The sequence below is a fragment of the Lampetra fluviatilis genome, chromosome 30 (genome assembly GCF_964198595.1).
Source record: "Lampetra fluviatilis chromosome 30, kcLamFluv1.1, whole genome shotgun sequence".
In the NCBI taxonomy this organism is placed as follows: domain Eukaryota; kingdom Metazoa; phylum Chordata; class Hyperoartia; order Petromyzontiformes; family Petromyzontidae; genus Lampetra; species Lampetra fluviatilis.
In genome coordinates this window covers 11435163-11459305 of record NC_136304.1, presented here as the reverse complement: position 1 = coordinate 11459305, position 24143 = coordinate 11435163, and the positions used below count along the sequence as shown (strand labels likewise).

At 48.9% G+C, this 24143-nt stretch overlaps 1 protein-coding gene across 1 annotated transcript in view; it reads right to left on the bottom strand.

The window, feature by feature from the left end:
* The window catches only part of LOC144943272 (neutral amino acid transporter A-like), a 46382-nt gene extending 22506 nt beyond the window's left edge, over nt 1-23876 (bottom strand). Inside the window, exons 1-3 of the mRNA XM_078870613.1 lie at nt 23233-23876; nt 5880-5922; nt 4301-4384 (exon numbers count right to left, since the gene is read on the bottom strand). Of these exons, the coding sequence (XP_078726739.1) occupies nt 4301-4384; nt 5880-5922; nt 23233-23795 (690 nt within the window). The 5' untranslated portion in view covers nt 23796-23876. The remainder of the gene's footprint in view (nt 1-4300; nt 4385-5879; nt 5923-23232) is intronic.
* Between the last annotated feature and the right edge of the window lie 267 nt (nt 23877-24143).

The window sequence follows — 24143 nt, the reverse complement described above, 5'->3', positions numbered from 1 at the left end:
GGGCACATCTCCTAAATTACATAGGCCATGGCAGGGCCCGGTGGAGTTCATTGAGGTTAGGAGGCCGCAGTGTGTACGGATCCAGGTTGGTCGCAGGCGTTGGTATGTGCACCCATCACGACTGAAACCATATTTTCCACCTTATGAGGGAATTTCATCTCCGCCATCTGATGGCCAGGTGTGTGATGTGTCCAACGGGGACGGACGTAGATTTACGGAAGTTGCGCATCTGCGAGACTCTGTTCCTCCATCCGCAGGATCCCAGGGCTTGACGCGCATGGAACCGCCGGCGGTGCCACCCACAGGCGGACCGGGGTGGACGGTACGACCGCCACCCATTTCTTCCTCTCCTCCATCTTCATCCCGGGGGAAACCGTGCCCGTTGGGCCAGCTGCGAGTCACCTCCAGGGTCCCTGGGGGACCCAAACCGGGCCCATACGAGGGACAAGCTAAAAGGACGCATTCCTAGACGGTTGGGTTCAGATGACCGCCACTACTCAGCATTGGGTTGCTGTTATTTTAGGGGCAGGATTGTTGCTATGCATTTCAAATGTTGCATGGATGTTGTTGTGTTCGTCGGCTTTTGGTGTTATACCAGGGGACGCCAAAAGACGACTTTTGGCGTCCTCTGGTCTAACACCGTTTGAGACTAGGCTCAAAAGAAAGCTGTCTCTGATATGGACCAATCAGTTTCAAAGACAATGCATATATTATCAGAGGATGTTTTTTGTTTGCATTCTGACCACAAGTATTGTGGTTAATGCAGACATGATTCCTTGTAAAAGGTTTCAGTTTGGTGTTTTAACATCTTAACACCTGTTTTGTTGCCAGAAGGGGAAAACCTATTCTCAGTGTATGAGACTGCGGTATGTTCTCTGTGTGCGTGTGTTGAGTGGCGCAGGAATGGTAGACCAGTGTTGCGGGGGTTTAGGCAGCACGCTGTAAAATTTTCCCTGCGTTAGGTGGCCAACGCAGCCAGGGGAGACACTCTGTAACCTTGCTCCCGCTGATCGTGTGGTGTGCAGGGGCAGAAGAAGTGGGGAGCTTGTGTATGTATTGGCAAGACACCGGTGCAGCATAACACAGCGGTCCCCATAAAATAATTTGAAATAAAAATTAGAATCGGCAAATCTGTTTATCAGTCTTTAACTGGCCCTGTCGCCAAGTTTGACGCAATTCGAAGGTCTATTCAGTCTACTGAGACTTGCTAAAAAGGTCAATATTGACTGATGATTTGGTTCTGGGGCATGCAATTTTCTTTTGGGCCGACCAAGAGGGTGAGCGCCTGAAGCAGCAGCAGCAGCGGCTTTCTTTCATTGCTTTCTCTCCTTGCCTTACGAGCCTGAGGTGGGACTGGAGCATCATAATCTCTGTCGTCTTAAACCGCCGATGGATAGTACAGCAAGATGAGCGTTGGGATCGTGTCGTACTTCTTCTGAATACTTTAGAGTTTGGAATCGTCCGAACAAGTCTATGACACGAGTCAAAACACGAAGTCAATCGTCATCAGGATGGGTGCTGCTATATGGCTACAGACTGCAAAGCTTCGTGCTCAGCCGCTCATAACGTTCTTCGTCTGACTGCGTCGACATCACGAGAACTGATTTTAACACACCACCCCACAAGATTGTCTCACCGGGGTTGGCGAATTGCAGGAAAATAAGTAATTGCGAAAAATGCGATTTCTATTTTTTGGGATACCGCGCACCACTGGTGTACCGCCAACACGTTCACAATGCTCGAGACCGAGTGCTGTGGTCGGGGGCATTACCGCGAACCATGGGAGTGAGTGGTCAGTACGACGATGTGCCAGGACAAACGGTAGGAGGTTGTTGTTGTTGACGTGGTTTGTATAGTCCAAACAAACGACCCTGCAAATGTATGCAAATTAACTTTACATGAAGGTTGACTTAAAGCTTTCATGACTGATAATTGTTTTAATGCTGTGGGCACACACGAAATTGATTTTTCCAAGATGAAGGTAGTCTGCAAACCCATTGGCTATCAGCAAAGATTAGTTCATGAAGCCATCCAGATATATAAACACAGACACAATTTCAACCGAGAAGATGGGTACAAACTGAGCAGTCATTGGAAGGACGTTATTAACCAGGTTAAGTCATAACTGGCTGTGATGTTTAGTAGTTATTTTCGAATCTCTGGTGTTACATTAACAGGTTAAATGTCTTTACATTAACAGGTTAAATGTCTAACACAGCCACTGTTGCTCGTTTTCCTTGATGTGGCGGTGGCTCTACGATCTTACATTGACATGCTCTCACAATACAATGGCCACCTCCGCAGCCTCGTTGTCGTGGAGGTAACTCAGCTCTCCGATCTTACGTTTACATGCAAATTTCTTCACTAGCCCCGCCCACTTCGCTTATAACCCTTGGGCTACACCCATCTCAAACCTTTATAACATCCTGCCTCAGCAGCTCTCTCGCTATTTTTTTCACCTGATGACGATTGCTTGTGTTGCGATCGAAATGTCGTGATATTTGTATAATTTTTTATATCTATGTGGATTTACCAAAAGACCCAAAGAATATTGACATGAAGGTCTAATTAATTTGCATATGTACAGTGAGGGAAAAAAGTATTTGATCCCCTGCTGATTTTGTACGTTTGCCCACTGACAAAGAAATGATCAGTCTATAATTTTAATGGTAGGTTTATTTGAACAGTGAGAGACAGAATAACAACAAAATCCAGAAAAACGCATGTCAAAATTTTTATGAATTGATTTGCGTTTTAATGAGGGAAATAAGTATTTGACCCCTCTGCAAAACATGACTTAGTACTTGGTGGCAAAACCCTTGTTGGCAATCACAGAGGTCAGACGTTTCTTGTAGTTGGCTACCAGGTTTGCACACATCTCAGGAGGGATTTTGTCCCACTCCTCTTTGCAGATCTTCAAGTCATTATGGTTTCGAGGCTGACGATTGGCAACTCGAACCTTCAGCTCCCTCCACAGATTTTCTATGGGATTAAGGTCTGGAGACTGGCTAGGCCACTCCAGGACCTTAATGTGCTTCTTCTTGAGCCACTCCTTTGTTGCCTTGGTCGTGTGTTTTGGGTCGTCATGCTGGAATACCCATCCACGACCCATTTTCAATGCCCTGGCTGAGGGAAGGAGGTTCTCACCCAAGATTTGATGGTACATGGCCCCGTCCATCATCCATTTCATGCGGTGAAGTTGTCCTGTCCCCTTAGCAGAAAAACACCCCCAAAGCATAATGTTTCCACCTCCATGTTTGACGGTGGGGATGATGTTCTTGGGGTTCTAGGCAGCATTCCTCCTCCTCCAAACACGGCGAGTTGAGTTGATGCCAAAGAGCTCCATTATGGTCTCATCTGACCACAACACTTTCACCCAGTTGTCCTCTGAATCATTCAGATGTTCATTGGCAAACTTCAGACGGGCTTTCTTGAGCAGGAGGACCTTGCGGGCGCTGCAGGATTTCAGTCCTTCACGGCGTAGTGTGTTACCAACTGTTTTCTTGGTGACTATAGTCCCAGCTGCCTTGAGATCATTGACAAGATCCTCCCGTGTAGTTCTGGGCTGATTCCTCACCGTTCTCATGATCATTGCAACTCCACGAGGTGAGATCTTGCATGGAGCCCCAGGCCGAGGGAGATTGACAGTTCTTTTGTGTTTCTTCCATTTGCGAATAATCACACCAGCTGTTGTCACCTTCTCACCAAGCTGCTTGGCGATGGTCTTGTAGCCCATTCCAGCCTTGTGTAGGTCTACAATCTTGTCCCTGACATCCTTGGAGAGCTCTTTGGTCTTGGCCATGGTGGAAAGTTTGGAATATGATTGATTGATTTCTTCTGTGAACAAGTGTCTTTTATACAGGTAACAAGATGAGATTAGAAGCACTCCCTTTAAGAGTGTGCTCCTAATCTCAGCTCGTTACCTGTATAAAAGACACCTGGGAGCCAGAAATCTTTCTGATTGAGAGGGGGTCAAATACTTATTTCCCTCATTAAAATGCAAATCAACTTATAACATTTTGGACATGCGTTTTTCTGGATTTTGTTTCTGTTATTCTGTCTCTCACTGTTCAAATAAACCTACCATTAAAATTGTAGACTGATCATTTCCTCGTCAGTGGGCAAACGTACAAAATCAGCAGGGGATCAAATACTTTTTCCCTCACTGTAGGTGAAGATGGAGATATATTAGGGGACTTGAACAGAAATGCAGTGGTGTTTAATGTACAATCAATGCCTTTAAAGTGTCCGCGGGTCAAAATGTCAGTAGAAATGTAAAACGACATAAATACGCACATACCTTTTCAATCGTGACATTCTGCAAGGTTGTGTTGTCGACTGTGACATTTGTTGTCACGGAAATATAATTGTAGACGGTAGCATACTGCAGAGAAGATCAGACACAACACTGTTTACAATGAATATTCATAGATTAGTTGTCTTTGTTTCAAATGTCACGTTTGCTTTGTGTAGCCAGGTGAGAACTCAAGGCTTGGGTCACAAATATGATGAACCAAAATAAATAACGTTACAGCACTGAAGCACAAACAGGAATGAATGTTAAATTATACATTCCCTGTAGTGTAAATATAATCTCCGCAGTTAAACACGTAGGCTTTCGTGACCAACATTATCCATAATAGAGGGTTTTTTTTTGGGTTAGATCGCGTAAATATAAATGTGTCGTTAAACCCGCCACCACCACCCGACATAGCCAATTAGTAAGGTTTGTCATGAAAATAAAACATGCGAATTTGTTACTACGTAAAAACACCGGTGTGTTGGAGAGTGGGTTTACGATCCATGTTAGTAAGGTTTGTCACGTAAACAAAACATGGAAAGTAAACCCACTCTCCAACACACCAGTGTGTTGAAGTAGTAACGAAATTTCGATTTAAAGTTTTCGTGACTGCAGGGATTCATCTTCTTGGTTATTTCGGTAAAGTCACGTAGAAGGGAAATAATAAAATAATAAAACATAATACAATACAATTCTCACGACGTTTCAGCCACAATGCAAGCAGCCGTCCTCAGGTGAAGAACAGGTCTATCGGAAAGACAGCATCTGAATGAGACGCTGTCTTGAAGAACAGGTCTGTCGGAAGGACAGCGTCTGAATGAGACGCTGTCTTTCCGACAGACCTGTTCTTCACCTGAGGACGGCTGCTTGCGTTGTGGCCGAAACGTCGTGAGAATTGTATTTAATTATGTTTAATTTTTATTATTTAATTATTTCCCTTCTACGTGACTTTACCGAAAGAACCAAGAAGATAGTAACGAAATGGCATGTTTTATTTACGTGACAAACCTTACTAATTGCCTGTGTCAGGTGGTGGCAGTTTCAACGACACATTTATATTTATGCGATCTAACCCAAAAAACCTCTATTATGGAGATTACATTTAGACTGGGTCTAATACAATGACAAACTTAATTTACAGAAACATTAAACAGATATAAGGTGGCTAGAGTATTGTACTAATATCTAAACAGACGAGGATTCATGTAAAATACAACTGTAATTGCAGGAAGTTATCGTGGAAGTTTTTAGGCAGAATATCACAAGAAAACTAACAAACACAATAATCACAATGATATTTAAATGCAACTCTACCTGGTGAATATGGCAGCGAGAGGTTTACCCATGATGCACTGTGAGCCTAAATATTACACAATAATACACCCAACCATGGCAGGGGCCATGAGCAGGGACCTTTGCCAAATGATTGTGGTTCGGAGCTGGTCAACTAATGGACTAGGTTAGAATACAAGCACGGGCATTATATGCCATTTAATTTATTGTTATCTTTCTGCATTGTGTATTAAAAGACAAACGTGTATAGCAAGCAACTGCAATATAAACAATACAAGTAACTCACCGATTGAAAAGCAGCAGCCACAAGATTGGCAGGGAAGAGGTTTCTGGGGAAGACAATGTTAAGAGGTTAGTGACATAGACTACCCACTATCAAGTTCCTGTACACTCACCACCCCCTTGTTAAAATTAGCATTTACAATTTATTATCGTTCACCTGTCTCGTAATACATCATAATCAGCCATGCTCCATCCACTGTTGGATGACGGCCTCACCACATCATCGTAATTTCCCATGAACCTGAGATGCCAGAAAAGCTAGCCTCATCGCACGGAACATACATTTACTTGGTGAGATATTATTTTATCGCTATAATGATCCGAATAGAATTCCTCCACTTTTTATGATTCTGTCTCAATTCATGCAGTATGGTTGATATGTTTTTTAAGTACTACAATTTGTGAATTGAGAATAGGTTTTTCCCCTTTTTTCTGGCAACAAAAAAACACCTTTTACAAGGAATCATGTCTGCATTAACCACAATACTTGTGGTCAAAATGCAAACCAAAAACATACTTTGATAATATATGCATTGTCTTTGAAACTGATTGGTCCACACCAGAGACAGGTTTCTTTTGAGCCTAGTCTTAAAACGGTGTTAGACCAGAAGAGTATGTTTTTTGTTTGCATTCTGACCACAAGTGTTGTGGTTAATGCAGACATGATTCCTTGTAAAAGGTTTCAGTTTGGTGTTTTAACATCTTAACACCTGTTTTGTTGCCAGAAAAAAATGGGAAAACCTATTCTCATCTATTTTTCTTCTTCCCTTTCAGATGACATTTCAAAATGGAAAGAAAGTTGACTGACGACGAACGAGTTAAATTCGTTTTTATGTGTAGTGAGTTGCAGGGAGACGGACGACGGAGTTGAGGCACACTGCTTTTATTAACTCAGGGACAGACACAATAGTTGAAGGGGTAACGGCCCCTTCACCCGTACTAGCTGGGAAACCACCCTAGTACTAAGTCCCCTGTCCTGTTCCCCAGTCCTCCTCTAATAGGCTACGGGAGGCTGTCTGATCTGGCCCTGGTAAGCACAGATCCCGGCACCAGCTAAGCCGGCCTTGCCTTTACAAGGGCAGAGGTCCGGAAGCTCTTGGGCCGCGCCGCTGGCTTACCCAGCTCGGCCCTGACAAGGGCAGCGAGACAGGGGAGTCCCAGGGCCTAATCTGCAGGTCTTCAGACTTCACTGGTCAGCTTCGTGTCAACTGGCCCCTGGCTCTCTGGCTCCCCGCCTTTTATAGAGATCCCCTCGGAGGGGCGGGGTTATGGGGGATCACAGGGCCCCCATGGCCCCCCAGTGGTTAACGGATGCGGACGTTGGTGTAGCCACCCGTGTGTGTGTGGGTGCAGACACCCCTGTGTTTCTCGTCCGCCTTTTCTCCCATAATAACCCCTACATCACCCCCCCCCTGTACAGCTCGCAGCCGTCCCGGCTGCAACAATCCCTCAAAACCCAAGAATAAAGACTTAACACAGTCAACACGTGTGTGCCTCGTAACAATAACAAGAACAAGTGTAACAACAACCGACGGTCCGCTATAAATACCCACCGCCCCCAAACGCAACATATGTACAGAACGTGGTTCCCCATCCCCACCCACAAAAAAAATAAAAAGAAGTGAGCGAGTCCTCCAGCAGCGGAACACGCGCAGAAAGCAACTCATAACAACCGGCGCGTCTTGGCGCGTGTCCGTGCAGCGGGCCCGTCACGAGGGCCCGACCCGGTAGGGTCGGCGGCGGGTGTTGAATTTTCAGGTGCACGGTCCTCCGGCTTCCTGGATGAGCCAGCGCCAACCCCCTCGGGGGAGGCTGGCGGCCGAGAGGGCGTCAGTCCTTGGGCCCCTGAAGACGGAACAGTTAGCAGCGGATCAGAGGCTGGCGGCGACCCCGCCCTCCAGGAGTCAGTGGACCCCCCACATGTTCGGCCATAGTCATGAGAGGAAGCATGTGGAGCAAAGAACGGCTTCAACCGTGAAGGGTGCACGAACCACCGACGCTTCCCCCATTTAATGCGAACACATTGAGGCCGCATAACCTGCACAATTTCCACGGGGCCCCTCCATGGTCGCAACAACTTAGACGAGGTGGCCAATGGCACCTGGGGGCAGTGCAGCCATGCTCTGTCGCCCGGGTGCCATTCGTGCGTGTGTGACCGGCGCGATCGCAACCTTTCATTCTGCTTCTGGCGAGAGTCAGAGTTTTGCATGGCCGCCTCGCGTGCCTCAGTCAACCGGAGGATGTTAAACTTAACATGGTCCGCCAGCTTGGATTTAGCGTGTGGTGCGGCAATTGTCAGCTGAGTCGCGACAGACGGGTCAACTTCGCGGCCATACATTTAAAAAAACGGCGAGAATCCGGTCGCCGCGTGAGGAGCCATCCTGTATGCTGCCAGGACTTCCGGGATCTGAAGGTCCCAATCGGTTTGGGACTCAGATACCTGGTGGGATAGCATGGACGTAAGAGTTCTATGCAGGCGTTCTACCATCCCATCCGTTTGTGGGTGGTAAGGCGAAGTACAAATTTTTTTCGTACCCAGAAGCTCACACACCTCGTGTAAAAGGGCACTAGTGAAATTCTTTCCCTGATCGGTCAACAACCGTTCCGGAGCGCCCTTGTCGAGGACATAGCCCTGAACAAAAGCCTCCGCAACGGCTGCTGCAGACTGGTTGGCGAGGGGCCACGCCATAGGCCATCGCGTGAAATATTCCACGCCAACTAGCAGGTACTTATTACCCCTCGGCGTGGAAGGAAACGACCCAAAATATCAAGGGCGACAAGCTCATTAACCCGGGTGACCGAAATAGACTGGAGCGGTGGGCTGGCTCCCTTCGCTGGCGGTTTCCGTTGTGCACACTGGGTACAAGACTGCAACAGATCGTCCACATCCCTTGCCATGCCCGGCCAAAATAAATTTAGCTGGAGCATGGCAAGGGTTTTGAGGGTGCCCAGGTGCAGGAGCCGCTCATGAGCGGCCCATACAGCCCTACCCCTCAACGCGGAAGGCACCACCAGCCTGTGGCGGCGGATCGTTCTGTCCCAATGCATGAGGAGGCCCTGGCACAACCCCCATGAGTCAACGCCCGACTTCCCCTGACCGGATCCTTCCGCGCGACGCCGTAGCGCCAGGAGGGAAGTATCCTCCATTTGGAGGCGCCCCCACTCCGCACCTGACAAGCCCAGTAGGGAATCCTTCCCTCCCACAGCAATAGGGTCAACGTCTGAAGGGGCCTCAACGGCGGCCGCAAGGACCCAATCCTGGCCGTCGCTCGCCGATTTGCAATGCCCCGAGCCCAAGAAACAAGTGCAATCAGAAGCGACCGGCAGGCGTGACAGGGCATCGGCATTGGTGTGGCGAATCCCCTTGTGATAAGTTGTTTCGAAATCAAAATCCTGAATGATCTCCAGCCATTGGGACAACTGCCCCGATGGCTGGTGAATACGCAGGGCATACTGCAATGCCGCATGATCTGTACGGACGGTGAAATGCCGGCCATACAGATATGGCCGGTACTGTTGAATAAAGAAAACAATAGCCAACAGTTCACGGCGGGTGACGCAGTATCGCTGCTCGGCCGGAGACAAGACTCTACTACCATAAGCCACAACGCGCTCCACGCCACCCACAACTTGGGAAAGCATGCCCCCAATCCACGTGTTGCTCGCGTCCGTGTCGAGCACGAAAGGAAGAGAAAAATCGGGGTAACTCAACGGCGGGGCCCCCACCATGGCGTTACGAAGAGAGTTAAAGGCGACCTCCTCCTCCGGCCCCCAATAAAATTTCACCCCCTTGGCCGTTAAGGCATGTAATGGCTTAGCGATGGAAGCGAACTCCGCGACAAACCGGCGGTAATATGAAGCGAAACCGATGAAGCTTCTAACCTCCCCCACCGAGGTGGGAGTCGGCCAGGAGCTGACACAACGCGTTTTGGCGGGATCGGTTGAGATACCTGACCGGCCGACGATGTGACCCAAATATCTTACAGATTCACGTAGCAAATGGCACTTTTGTGGTTTGAATTTCAAATTAGCTGCGTGCATTTTGAGAAAGACGGCCCGAAGCCTATCAAGATGTTCCTCGAACGTCTTACTGAATACGATAACGTGGTCTAGGTAAATCAAACACACCTCCCATTGCAAGCCAGCGAGAACCAATTCCATCAGGCGCTGGAACCTTGCGGGAGCGGAGTGGAGCCCCATAGGTAACCGATTGAATTGGAAGAGGCTGTGCGGCGTTCGGAAAACCGTTTTGGGCTTCGATTCGTCGTCCAAGGGAAGTTGCCAAAACCCTGAGAGCAAATCCAAGGTGGAGAAAAATCGTGATCCTGCTAGGGCATCCAGAGATTCGTCCATTCGAGGAAGCGGGTAAGCATCGGCCACCGAGATCTTATTTAACCGCCGGAAATCGACGCAGAACCTTAGGGACCCATCGTGCTTTTTAACCAATACTATGGGTGCACCCCAAGGGCTGGTCGAGGGAGAAATAATGTCAGAAGCCAACATGTCATCTACAGCCGATTTGACATGATCCTTTTCGGCGGGACTTAACCGAAAAGATTTTGGCGGATAGGAGCGTTGTCACCGGTGTCAATATGGTGGCGCAGCAAATTGGTACATCCGATATCGTATTTGTGCTTACTAAAGACGTCGGAAAAATCTCGCAAAAGGGTGCGCAATTTAGCACGTTGTGAGTCGGACAGGTCAGGTGACTCAGCACACAGCGCCTCCAGCCAACCCTCGTCAATGTCTGAGGGCAGTCGCGACTGAGAATCGGTGGCCACCTGGCCAATGATCGGCGTTTCCGCAGGTACCGGAATCGCATGTGCGAACACGGTTCCCTGCGAAACCACCGCCGTCCGTGTCCCGACATTGAGGACCGCGATAAACGGGTCCTCATCCCCTTTAACAATAGTCTGGGCCGTCACCAAATCTGGCCCATTCACCCCGGCCCTAGACGGCCCCAGCATAATGCCCCGGTCTGAGACCCCTTTAGCGAACGGTCGACACAACCGCAGGGGCACAAGCATCTGTGCCCCCGGGGGTACGCGCACCGTTCGAGCAACGAGCGCCTGTACCGTTGCACAGGCAGTACGCAAGGCAGGGGTGGAAGGCAGGAACGTTATACGTCGGCCCGATGGAAGCTTGATGCATCCCTGGTCAATCAAAATTTTGATAGGCAATTTGCCCAAAAAGTCTGTCCCCAACAGGCACGGAATTGCCAGCGAGGAGGAGACCAACACCGGGCCAGATAGTTTAATGTCCCCGATAGAAATTTGCGCTCGAATTTGGCCGATGATACCTAACGAGCCCCCGTTTGCAGCGTAACACGGTATGTCGACGGGGAGCAACGGGCGACTCTGAACGGGCAGGATATTATAAATCAAATCGGAAATGATAGTCGCCGAAGCTCCCGTGTCGATCAGTACCCGCACCTCCACCCCATCAATGTGCCCCGTGACAACGGACGACCCCGCCGACGCAGCCACAACCCGGTGAGCCAACTCGGACCATTGGTCCGGTTGGAGCGCCCTCCCCATCAAGCCGCGACCCGACGCACCAGCATCCAAACCCCGAGAATCGTGTGTGGGACCATGTGAGAGGGAGGTGGGTGTGCGTGCAGGCCGAACATGTGGGGTGCCACGACTTGCCGGAGGATGTTGTGGAGGCTTTTGAAGAGGGCCGTCCTCAGCCGCAGTTCTTGTTCCGCGTTGTCGAGGAGCCGGGCATCCCGAAGCCATGTGGCCCCGGAGGCCACAGTTGTAGCACACGACGAGCGCTCCAGAAGACTTGGGCTGCTCTCGGTGGCTCGGTACGTCCCGAGCCGGTCGCCCGCCAGACCGCCATCCCGCAGAACGGCCCGCAGCGAAGCTCCTCTCAGATTCGGAGGTGGTCGCCGCCACGGTGTGTCCCGCAGCTGCCTTGTTAGCCTTCCTCCGCTGGGAAATCAGATTGATTCTAGGTTTGAAGCTTTCGTGACTGCAAGGAATCATCTTCTTAGGTTTTTTCGGTAAAGTCACGTAGAAAGTAAAATAAAATAAAAACAAAAATCACGACGTTTCGGAGGCAACACAAGTCTCCGTCATCAGGTGGGACCGTCACAGCCAGATTAGCTGTATCAAGTGAGGCAATGATTCAAGATGTAATCCCTTAAAAGCGAGTTGAGGGGGGAGGGAGAGGGAGGGGGGAGCTCATCAGACTATGGTAGCCAATGAAAGGAACGTATCGGGAGGGAGGGGGGGCGAGGCCAAAAGGGTGGGCGATGGACGTGGAAGCGCTTGTGCGCAAGCGGCCAATTACTGCACACGCCAACACAATGGAGAGAGAGGGGGAGGGGGGTCTGATACACATAATAGACAAAAGAACGAAAATGCCCATGTTTATACCAATGCTGGCTGAACAATGAAGAGAGTACTGTTAAAATAACTGGGGATGTTAACACTCGGTAAAGTACAGTAAAATAGTGCCTGTCAGATAAGATGGTCCAAAAAATTTGTGATTAAGTCTTTTTTGCGTGGTTGATAACATCTTTCCAATGATTATTAAGTTTGTACCCATCATCACGGTTGAAATTATGTCTGTGTTTGTATATTTGTATGGCTTCGTGTACAAACCTTTGATGGTAGCCGGGAGGTTTGCAGAGAACCTTGGTCTCGGAAAAGACAATTTCATGAGAGCCCACCGAGTTGTAGCAATGATCGGCCACGGCAGAAGAATCAGTTCTGCCGTGTTTCAGATCTGACTTGTGCTCGCGGACACGATCAGAAACATGACGTTTCGTTTCTCCAATGTAGAAATCACCACAAATGCAACTCAATTTGTAGACTCCAGGATACTGTAAGTCAGGAACGACATCCTTCACAGATGGAATCAGATCACGGATTTTATGCACTGTACTGAATCGGACTTGGATCTTATGTTTGTTTAGAATTTTGGAGATCTTTTTGGTCACGCCAGCTATGTATGGTAACGTGATGGTTTTGGTCGGAGTTTCATGTGGCTGTTTCTGTGTGGTGGGAGAGACAGCTTGGCGGATAGTACGGTCAGAGTATCCGTTCATCCTGAGGGCCCGATGTACATGTCTTGATTCACCGGTCAGGTGGTGTTTGTCAGAAATGCCATGTGCTCTGTGGTATAGCGTTTTGATGAGAGAGTTCTTTTGAGATGGGTGGTGGTGGGAATCCGGTTTCAAGTAGGAGTCTGTGTGGGTGGCTTTTCTGTAGACAGAATATCCCAAGGAACCGTCAGGACTCCTCTCAAACAGAATATCCAAGAATGGTAGTTTACCGTCTTTCTCCACTTCCATGGTGAATCTGATGGATGGGTGTCTAGAATTGATGTGGTCCAAGAAGTGGTTCAATGCTGGGAGGCCATGTGGCCAGATGACGAAAGTGTCATCCACATATCTCTTCCACAGGGAAGGACGCAGGGTGGATGTCTGGATGGCGTCTGATTCAAACTTTTCCATGAATATGTTGGCTATAACTGGTGACAAAGGGGAGCCCATAGGGGTACCCTCATTCTGTTTGTACGTACAAACTAGCCCGTTTTCTATCAGATACTCTGCTCCCTTTCACAGGCAAGACCTCTTCAGCAGTACTCAACTCAACCCAATTAGTCTCTATGGTTAAGGACATGGTACTATCTCCTGATGACATCCTCGTCAGCTTTGATGTAGTATCTTTGTTTACCAAAGTCCCAGTACCGGACACCCTAACAATAATTGAGGACTTAGTCCAACATGGATTGAATTCTGATGCACCTGCGCTGGTTAGGCATTGCCTCACCAACACCTATTTTACCTGGAATGGCACCTTCTACAAACAGAATGAGGGTACCCCTATGGGCTCCCCTTTGTCACCAGTTATAGCCAACATATTCATGGAAAAGTTTGAATCAGACGCCATCCAGACATCCACCCTGCGTCCTTCCCTGTGGAAGAGATATGTGGATGACACTTTCGTCATCTGGCCACATGGCCTCCCAGCATTGAACCACTTCTTGGACCACATCAATTCTAGACACCCATCCATCAGATTCACCATGGAAGTGGAGAAAGACGGTAAACTACCATTCTTGGATATTCTGTTTGAGAGGAGTCCTGACGGTTCCTTGGGACATTCTGTCTACAGAAAAGCCACCCACACAGACTCCTACTTGAAACCGGATTCCCACCACCACCCATCTCAAAAGAACTCTCTCATCAAAACGCTATACCACAGAGCACATGGCATTTCTGACAAACACCACCTGACCGGTGAATTAAGACATGTACATCGGGCCCTCAGGATGAACGGATACTCTGACCGTACTATCCGCCAAGCTGTCTCTCCCACCACACAGAAACAGCCACATGAAACTCCGACCAAAACCATCACGTTACCATACATAGCTGGCGTGACCAAAAAGATCTCCAAAATTCTAAACAAACATAAGATCCAAGTCCGATTCAGTACAGTGCATAAAATCCGTGATCTGATTCCATCTGTGAAGGATGTCGTTCCTGACTTACAGTATCCTGGAGTCTACAAATTGAGTTGCATTTGTGGTGATTGCTACATTGGAGAAACGAAACGTCATGTTTCTGATCGTGTCCGCGAGCACAAGTCAGATCTGAAACACGGCAGAACTGATTCTTCTGCCGTGGCCGATCATTGCTACAACTCGGTGGGCTCTCATGAAATTGTCTTTTCCGAGACCAAGGTTCTCTGCAAACCTCCCGGCTACCATCAAAGGTTTGTACACGAAGCCATACAAATATACAAACACAGACATAATTTCAACCGTGATGATGGGTACAAACTTAGTAATCATTGGAAAGATGTTATCAACCACGCAAAAAAGACTTAATCACAAATTTTTTGGACCATCTTATCTGACAGGCACTATTTTACTGTACTTTACCGAGTGTTAACATCCCCAGTTATTTTAACAGTACTCTCTTCATTGTTCAGCCAGCATTGGTATAAACATGGGCATTTTCGTTCTTTTGTCTATTATGTGTATCAGACCCCCCCCCCTCCCCCTCTCTCTCCATTGTGTTGGCGTGTGCAGTAATTGGCCGCTTGCGCACAAGCGCTTCCACGTCCGTCGCCCACCCTTTTGGCCTCGCCCCCCCCCCCGCCCCCCCCCTCCCTCCCGATACGTTCCATTCATTGGCTACCATAGTCTGATGAGCTCCCCCTAAGTTTGTACCCATCATCATTTTCGTTCTTTTGTCTATCATGTGTATTAGACCTCCCCTCCTCCTCTCTGCCCATTGTGTTGGCGGGTGCAGTGGCTGGCCGCTTGCGCACAATCGCTCCATTGTGTTGGCGTGTGCAGTAATTGGCCGCTTGCGCACAAGCGCTTCCACGTCCATCGCCCACCCTTTTGGCCTCGCCCCCCCTCCCTCCCGATACGTTCCTTTCATTGGCTACCATAGTCTGATGAGCTCCCCCCTCCCTCTCCCTCCCCCCTCAACTCGCTTTTAAGGGATTACATCTTGAATCATTGCCTCACTTGATACAGCTAATCTGGCTGTGACGGTCCCACCTGATGACAGAGACTTGTGTTGCCTCCGAAACGTCGTGATTTTTGTTTTTATTTTATTTTACTTTCTACGTGACTTTACCGAAAAAACCTAAGAAGATGAAATCAGATTGGCATGAATATGCCTTGCAGCCCGTAATGACGACATATCCGCATCATCCTGTGCCAGGATGACGAAGTTCAAGTCGTCGGCCAGCAGCAAAATTTTCTCGGCCACCATCGCATCGATCCCCTCCTCGTCCATGCGCGGGAAGGCCGCCTTCGCCAATGACAGCAGGGCCGTGCGGTACGCAAGTGGTGACTCCTTGTCGCCCTTCTGCCGCTCGTAGAAAAGCTGGCGACAATCGGAAGGCGGCCCATAAACCGTGGGCCAGCACCTGCAGCGCCGACTGAAGCGTGGAGCGTGCCGACTTGGGTGCAGCGGTGAGGGTGCCAAGGGCGTCGCCATCCAGCATCGCCGGAAGAGCACACAGCGCCTCGTTGTCTGTCCACCCAGCCATTTCTTGGTGGGCGAGGAAACGGCGCTGGAACCCACCCCAATCGCCGCCGCTCGATATGAACACCTGCAGGGCCGGCAGGCGTTGCTGAAATGTCGGCTCCGTGTCTAATAATCTCCCAGCACTCGTACCGTGTCCATGGACAGTATGTGGAGCAATGGCGGACCCTAATGGAGGTCGCGCCGTCGGTGACTCGCTGGTTCCAGCTTGGTCGGTGCTGTCGTCCGCTGGTGATGACCTGGCGACCACTGATAGGCAGCCACTGCGACCCGCCCCCGCCGATGACGTGGCGCTCGCTGATTGGGCCCCGCCGCCCGCGTGACGAGCTGGGGCCCCTCCCTCGGCTCCTACTGTACCCGTGGCGGGAATTTCAAACCTCGGGCCCATCGCAAAGGCGGGAGTTTCTGGCGGGCGCTGTCCATCTTCCTGCCGCGCCGCTCCCCCCGGCCCCAGGCGAGTTATCTGCTCCAGCATGGCGGCCGCTGCATATAGGAGCTCCGCCAGTCGGGAGTGGGCTAACGCCAACTCATCAGCCGACGTCCCGACCCTCTCTGACTGTCCCGCAGGTGTTGGAGCCGGCAGCGGTTGTGCAGGTACGTCGGCGGCGATGTCTTGCACCGCCTCTCCCTCGTCGTCGTCCCCTCCGGGGTCTTGTGCACGAGTCGTCCGTCTCGTATCCATGCTTTGGACCACTCCTGACACCAGAAGTAGTGAGTTGCAGGGAGACGGACGACGGAGTTGAGGCACACTGCTTTTATTAACTCAGGGACAGACACAATAGTTGAAGGGGTAACGGCCCCTTCACCCGTACTAGCTGGGAAACCACCCTAGTACTAAGTCCCCTGTCCTGTTCCCCAGTCCTCCTCTAATAGGCTACGGGAGGCTGTCTGATCTGGCCCTGGTAAGCACAGATCCCGGCACCAGCTAAGCCGGCCTTGCCCTTACAAGGGCAGAGGTCCGGGAGCTCTTGGGCCGCGCCGCTGGCTTACCCAGCTCGGCCCTGACAAGGGCAGCGAGACAGGGGAGTCCCAGGGCCTAATCTGCAGGTCTTCAGACTTCACTGGTCAGCTTCGTATCAACTGGCCCCGAGCTCTCTGGCTCCCCGCCTTTTATAGAGATCCCCTCGGAGGGGCGGGGTTATGGGGGATCACAGGGCCCCCATGGCCCCCCAGTGGTTAACGGATGCGGACGTTGGTGTAGCCACCCGTGTGTGTGGGTGCAGATACCCCTGTGTTTCTCGTCCGCCTTTTCTCCCATAATAACCCCTACATATGTATGCTAAATAAGGCAGCTGTAATCTAAAAAACAACCTCAATTAAATTAAAGAAAATGCATGCGTTTGGAAGTTAGCTCTGGACATTTATTAAAATATTTTAAATAACCCTTTGTAATTTGTTCAAATAAATATAATAACCCCATGTGTCCTGACTTTTGGGCCACCCTATGCCATTGGAGAAGCGTTCTCATGGGCAAAAAATAGGCCCCAAGATGTAATAAAATCACACTTAAGAATGCAACAAACCATTTTTAAGCACCAGTTTTATGGAATATCGATGTTTTTTTTATAATATAATAATATTCCAAATTAGTCCTGAAATAAAACTTACTGTACGGCACTTACACCCAAAACAATTGGATGACGGTCTCTTTTTGAACTTGTGCTATCAATTGCATTTCATCGCCTCGTTCCAGACATCTTGACTGACTGACCGACCAACTGAAGTAATAAATGTAAAAAAAGGGTGAAATCCCCACAGTACAGAACCAGGTGTGAGCAACGCAATGGGGCCCGAACCAACGGGACCCGAACCAACGGGACCCCAACCAACGAGACCCCAAGCAAAAGCAGATGAGCGTGGGCAGCATGGCGAGCCGGAGAGACCGGTTTCTGTGACGGGGGGGGGGGGGTGAAGAGCAAATCACCCAGAGCAGCACGCCAGCACGTGAGGACAAACGAAATTGTTAAATCCCCCCTCCCCCACCTAATAAAATTTTTGTTTATAGATTAAAAAATCCATAAATGCGAAAACAACGTAAACTATATATTAAACTATATCTTATTCGGAGAGCATATTTTTTATCCCAACTCTTACACAGAGAGAATGTTTTTTTTCTTCTTACGGTCGTACAGCAAGAAGCACATGAAGAGAGTAGACATTCGCTTACGGTGGCAGCGATTGTTTTCTTCCCCCCCCCCTCACCACCACCTCGTTAGTTTTTTCATTGTTGTACATTTTATAGAAAGCGACCCATCGGAACCAAGGCTGGGTTCCGCGCCAGCGCTCCGCCCTCGTTACCGCTGGCCGCTCCCCGCAGTGTCGACGTGACAGCTCCTTCCAAGCCTGCAACTCAATTTCTGGAGACCCACTCGGCCTGGCCTCATTGGTGTCCCGACTCCGGACTCTCGAAAGGCAAAAATAAAATGTCATGTTTTCCTTTCTTATGCTACACACTATTATACTCACTGTAAATGTGAGTGTAATGCAGCGAGGGGAGGTTCTGTCTCACGTACGCTTATTTAGCCCTTGCTCGACAAGGATGCCGTCAGTCTGCCTTGGAACATTTTTCCTCCGCAATGCTGCTGCGTTTTCATCGTCACTTCAGCATGATGTGAACTATTTTTGCAACACACTTTCATTTTGATGTTATTGGGGGTGGCAGACGTTTGCGTGTGTGACTTCGAGTCAAACAGCTCAAAACCCACGTCATCTTCGGATTCATCAGACACCTCTTTTTTTTCTTCCTTTTTCACTTCAGCAGCAGTGGCTGGAGCCCCAATAGTACCTAGCACGGCTGGAGCCACCAGCCACGCCGACAGACACAGCCACACCCCCCAGGCGCGGACGAGACGTTGGCTAAGCCAGCAGAGATTGCTTCTTTTGCATTCCTGCCCTTCGCCTCACTGACGACCTTCTCGCTGAGCTTGGGGTCATCCCGCCTCAATGCCAACAACCGATTGGGATCCTTATTGCTGTCACTGGCATTGGGCTGCTTCGTTGCCATCACAGTGTGGCGATGGATGGGTTAGCGGCCACCCAATGCATGATGACGATTGCTTGTGTTGCAATTGAATCGTCGTAGTTTTTTGTTATTTTCTTTTAACCTATCTACGTGACTTTACCGAAAGACCCAAGAATATGCTCCTAAATCCCCAAAAAACAAAAATCATGCTCTTTTCCTCAAACAAAAATCCAGTTTCATTCTCGTCACCTGTTACGAAAATCAGAAACAACATGATTGAACAATCGGATTGCTTCAAATACTTGGGTTTACTGATTGGTTCGAAACATATTCAAACTATATATTAATGACATTTCAAAGATAATCAATAAAAAATTGAGTTTGTATACAGAAATAAACATTTTTTTCCCATTCGACTGCACCTGGAAATTGTTGAAGCTACCATTCTACAACATTGACGATGTGACGCTGCTTGCAGATCAGCTACTAATAAAACACTAAATAGACTAAACCCGCTTTATTATTCTGCTCTTCGATTTACATGATATGTACCATACATTTCGATTTAAAGCTTCCGTGACTGCAGGGATTCATCTTCTTGGTTCTTTCGGTAAAGTCACGTAGAAGGGAAGTAATAAAATAATACAAATTATATTATTATATTATATTATTATATTATTTTATTATGTTTTATTTTTATTATTTTATTACTTCCCTTCTACGTGACTTTACCGAAAGAACCAAAAAGATGTACCATACAGTAGAGGTCACCATTGTCACCATTGTGACCTCTCCTTGTAATCCAACCTCACATCACCTGATGCAAGAATACATCTACATTGGGCCCTGTTTATCCATACAATCCTTAACTGGCAAATCTGCATTATACTTAGCTCATTCATTAACCCCATTGTCAAACACCAAGAAACCTAAAACGTCCATCTAATTGCCTTTTAACTCTCCCTAGAACAAGAACCTTAATCGGTGACAAAGCCTTTGCCGTTGCAGCACCACCGACGTTTTGAAACAACAACCTTGTTTCCTCTCTTTACATCGTAAATCTTCCTTAAAAAATATCCTGAGGCAAAAGATTGGTGCTGAACGCAATCACATTTGCACATGCGATTTCTAACCTTGATTCTTACTCCTGTATCGATAGTTCAATGTTAAGGTAAAATTTGATTGAGGAATGACTGCTGTTGTCTTGGTGTGTGGTCTGGGACTGTTTTTGCTGGCGTTTTGCTGCTTGCTCATATACTTATTTCTTTTCGTGACTTTACCTTTTCTCTATTTTGCACTTCTAATGATTTTTTCATTGTTTGTTGTAACCCGCTGACCCGCCCCTACTGCACATCTGTGAAAACGAGCTTCATAGCTCATCGGATTCCTCCTGCAGTCTAAATAAAGAGTCTGGTTCTGCAATCCACGAAGGTGATTTCAATAACCACTTCACCCTCGTGAGGGTGCAAACAAAATCATTCAGCAGGAGAGTAGCTGACATTGTGGACATCAGCCGAAAACTAACATCTGCTGAACAATGTCAAATAGCCTGGGAGGTTGAGGACACCCCAATGGAGGTGACACACCCCAGGTCTCTCCTTCGTATCGCAGGGTATGCACGGCCTCCCATTGACATCTTTGAGGTGAGTCCAAGACAGATGTTTTTGTCAAAGAACCAGCATTACCCTGTTGCGGTCCCACCAATACCTCGACCCTTTTGTCATCTGAACAGAGCCCTGCCACCCAGTGGCACGATGACGTGGGAAAACAGCAGTGTACCAGACAAGAATCTGACTGAAGAGCAGGCGAAGTGGCAGCCTGGTTTATCTCCACTACCCTGACGGGCGTCGATCACTGTCAACCGTGTCCGAACAACACATGGAAGGTGTGGATATTTCGTCCATAAATGGAAGACCGAGGACTCGCCAAACGGTGAATGTGCACCGCTGATGACTGCCCAACGCAACGCGCGCATACTCTGGTGGGACAAGCAAAATACGCTCAGCTACCCCGGATGCTGTCGTGAAATGGCTTACAAAATAAAATATATAGACAATTATACATAAGAGGTTTTTTTGGATTAGATCGCGTAAATATATAAATGTGTCGTTAAACCCGCCACTACCCGACAGCCAATTAGTAAGGTTTGTCACGTAAACATAACATGCCAATTCGTCACTAGTACAGCACACCGGTGTGTTGGAGAGCCAAACCACAACGCTTACAATCTGAGTACGACGTTTTGCCAGTAATTACAACTAGTTTCATAAGGCGACAGCCAGATTTGTGAAGTCCTCCTGTTTCGTTCCTTAAGCCTACGTGTTAAATTATTCAAATATAGCCTGTTGCTTTTTGCAAACTCCATATGGAAGAAGAGGTGCACTGTCCAATTAAAATGTTAGAAATCTTAAATTTTTAAGTGGTAACATCAATTTCATAATTTTGCTTCTAAAGAGTTTTGAAGTTGTTATCTTCATATATCTACGAATCCAAGCCTTTGCCTACCCACGTTTCCCCTACAGTACAAACCCTGTGTTAAGAGACACACACCTCGAGTTACGTGACACATGTACCACAACATCGTTGATGTTAGTCAAGGTTGGGAGGCAAGCGTAGGTTTATTGGTTAACAGCAAAATGCTCCCTTGGGCAGATGCAGTGAGCGGAGTAATGGTATATTCAATCGTGCTTTTTGGCATTTTAAAATCCGAATAACTGAATTTGTTCCAGAAATAATCAACGCACCCACCATCGAAGCAGCTAGCATTATTTCTAGAAATCATGCCCACCGCTGTTGCAAGAAAGCAATCCTCCATTTTCACGGAATCCTAACAACGTTGTCAGACGCAACGGGACCTCCGCTGCCCTGATGTTATAATTCGCACGAGGCTGGTGGATGCTGCTCGGCATGGGCAAAGCGATGCATTTAGAATGTCAACTAGGGGTCGGCACGGTTTGAACCGACTCAAACTGGTTTCAAATTGAGCAATCCAAACCAAACCAGCGACGACTGAACCAAACCAAACCAAAACCAAACCAAACTAAGCTAAACCAAACCTCTTAAGTTGGCTTGAACCAAACTAGTTTGAGCCGGTTCCACCCTGTCCGAGCCAAACCGAGTCGGTTTTCGTAGCCCCAAACCAAACCGAACCAGTTCAAACAGAGCCAAACCAAACCGATTTGGTTCGGTTCAAACCGCGGTTTGGTGGTTTGAGCCAAACCGTGCCGACCCCTAATGTCAACGTGTCCTGTTCACAATGTAAACGATGTTCACCGAGGCATTTGTGTGTGCTTGGGAGACATGCGACAGGTGCGATGTTTAAACAAATAACGCGGAGACGTTCAATATAGAACCGTTAATATCTAGCACGAGATTAATCTAGAAATTCTGAGTTTATATGCCAGAATTCAAGTCCCGCTTCCAATCGTGTTTGAATAATACAAATGCAGATAAAAAATGACAGGCGGAACTGTTTTTTAGATGATAAGATATTGTATTGACAATATCACGTTCTTCAGCGTGATAACCATTGCGCACAACTGCAGTCTCCATAGAGCAGAGATACGCATCTAAAAACTGACATCTGGAATAAATAATAACGTATTAAAATATATGTAGTGTATCAGGGAGAAAAGCGCTGTTGATAACGGATTAAGCGGTCAAACATCCAATGTTGTCGCTGACAATAATTGGTTGTTTATTGACGTCTAAACGAAAGGCAATTAGTTTCTCATTGAGAGGCACGGGCAGTAACCGTGTTCGCCTCTTCTGTGTGGTTGTTATTAGCGCAAACCTGGGGGGGGGGGTCTCATTCACCGCTCTGGCGGTGCCACCCAGGGAGAGAAGAGACGCGCATCTGGGAGCTGCGTGGAGAGAGCTGCCCAGTCGGGCACGCGGTTAGCTCCCTGATGTTGCTGCTGCTACTACTGTCATCTCCTTAGTTTGTAAAATATTTGTAACTAACAGAGAGGGTATACACATCTGACAATACACCAGCATTGGTTCATGCAAGCCTGATTATCCTAGTTGACGATGCACTGAATGTCGAAACCGGTTCAGAGTTTGCTTGTGTGGAACCATGCTAAAATTATGAACTCCCAGAAGGGCGTGTGGCTGATGACATGTTTGTATTTTGTGTGGAGGGTCAGATTTGTGAAGGAGTATAACTGTCTGCTTATGTATGTAGTCACATTGTTGGCGTATACACTATTTAAAAAAGGACGCGTTTTTATGATCTAGTTAGGAAATAAAATATCGTCAAAAGAGCGTGTCCATGCTGGAGTGAATGAGTCGATGTGGTCTGCGTGTTCTCGTGTTTACTGAGACACCCACTGACCAGCGTGCCCTGGGCAATGTGTGAACGGCACGCACCTGGTCAAGTCCAGGAACGAGTCCACGGCCTCCCGCGCAGGAGGCATTGGGCTGCCGCTGTCGCCCAGGTTGGGTTTCGCGTCCGAGCCGCCAGCCCCGGGCTTGATCAACAAGGCGAGGGCCACGCCAATGGCCGAGGCAATGAGCGTGGTGACGAGGAAGTAGAGGATGGCGCGACCCCCGAGGCGGCCGAGGGTGCGCGTGTCCAGGCTGGCCGCGCCCGACACCAAGCTGCACACCACCAGCGGTATGATGATCATCTTCAGCATGCGCAGCAGCATCTCGCCCGGGAAGGCGAAGTAGGTCGCGCCGGTCCGCGAGAGGCCGACCCGCCGCACGGCCATGCCGAGCGCCACGCCCGTGAGCACGGCGCCCACGGTGAGCAGCACCAGGGCATTGGCGCGCACGCAGCGCGACGCCTTGCGCAGCCGCCCGTTCGCCTCGGGACCCCCCGCGGGCTCCGCCGTCGCCGCCGCCGCGTTGCCGCCGCTCTCGGGGACGGAGCCGCTTCCCTGGGCCGTGTCCTCGACCTCGCAGACACCGTTACTCGCTGACTTCTCCATTGGCGCTGCTGCTCCGAGCTGCTGCTGATGGGATCTGGCGGCCCGGGAGCAGCAGCAGCGATGCTGCCACGCCTCGGCAGTGAGCCAATGGGAGGCGACAACGCGTTGCCAGGGTACCTGTAGCCATGGCGACCGCGGAGACGTTGATGCGCGCGAGCTCTGCCGCGGTGGCGCGCGTGAGATGCCCCCTCCCCCCCCCCATGGAGGGGTCAGGGTTCAGGAGGGCGCGTGTCAAGGTGGTTGCTGCCCTTTGTAAACACGACCCTCTCTATATTCTTGGGTCTTTCGGTAAAGTCAAAGAAAATAACAAAAATAACAATAAACTACGACGGTTTTTTTTCTCTTGAT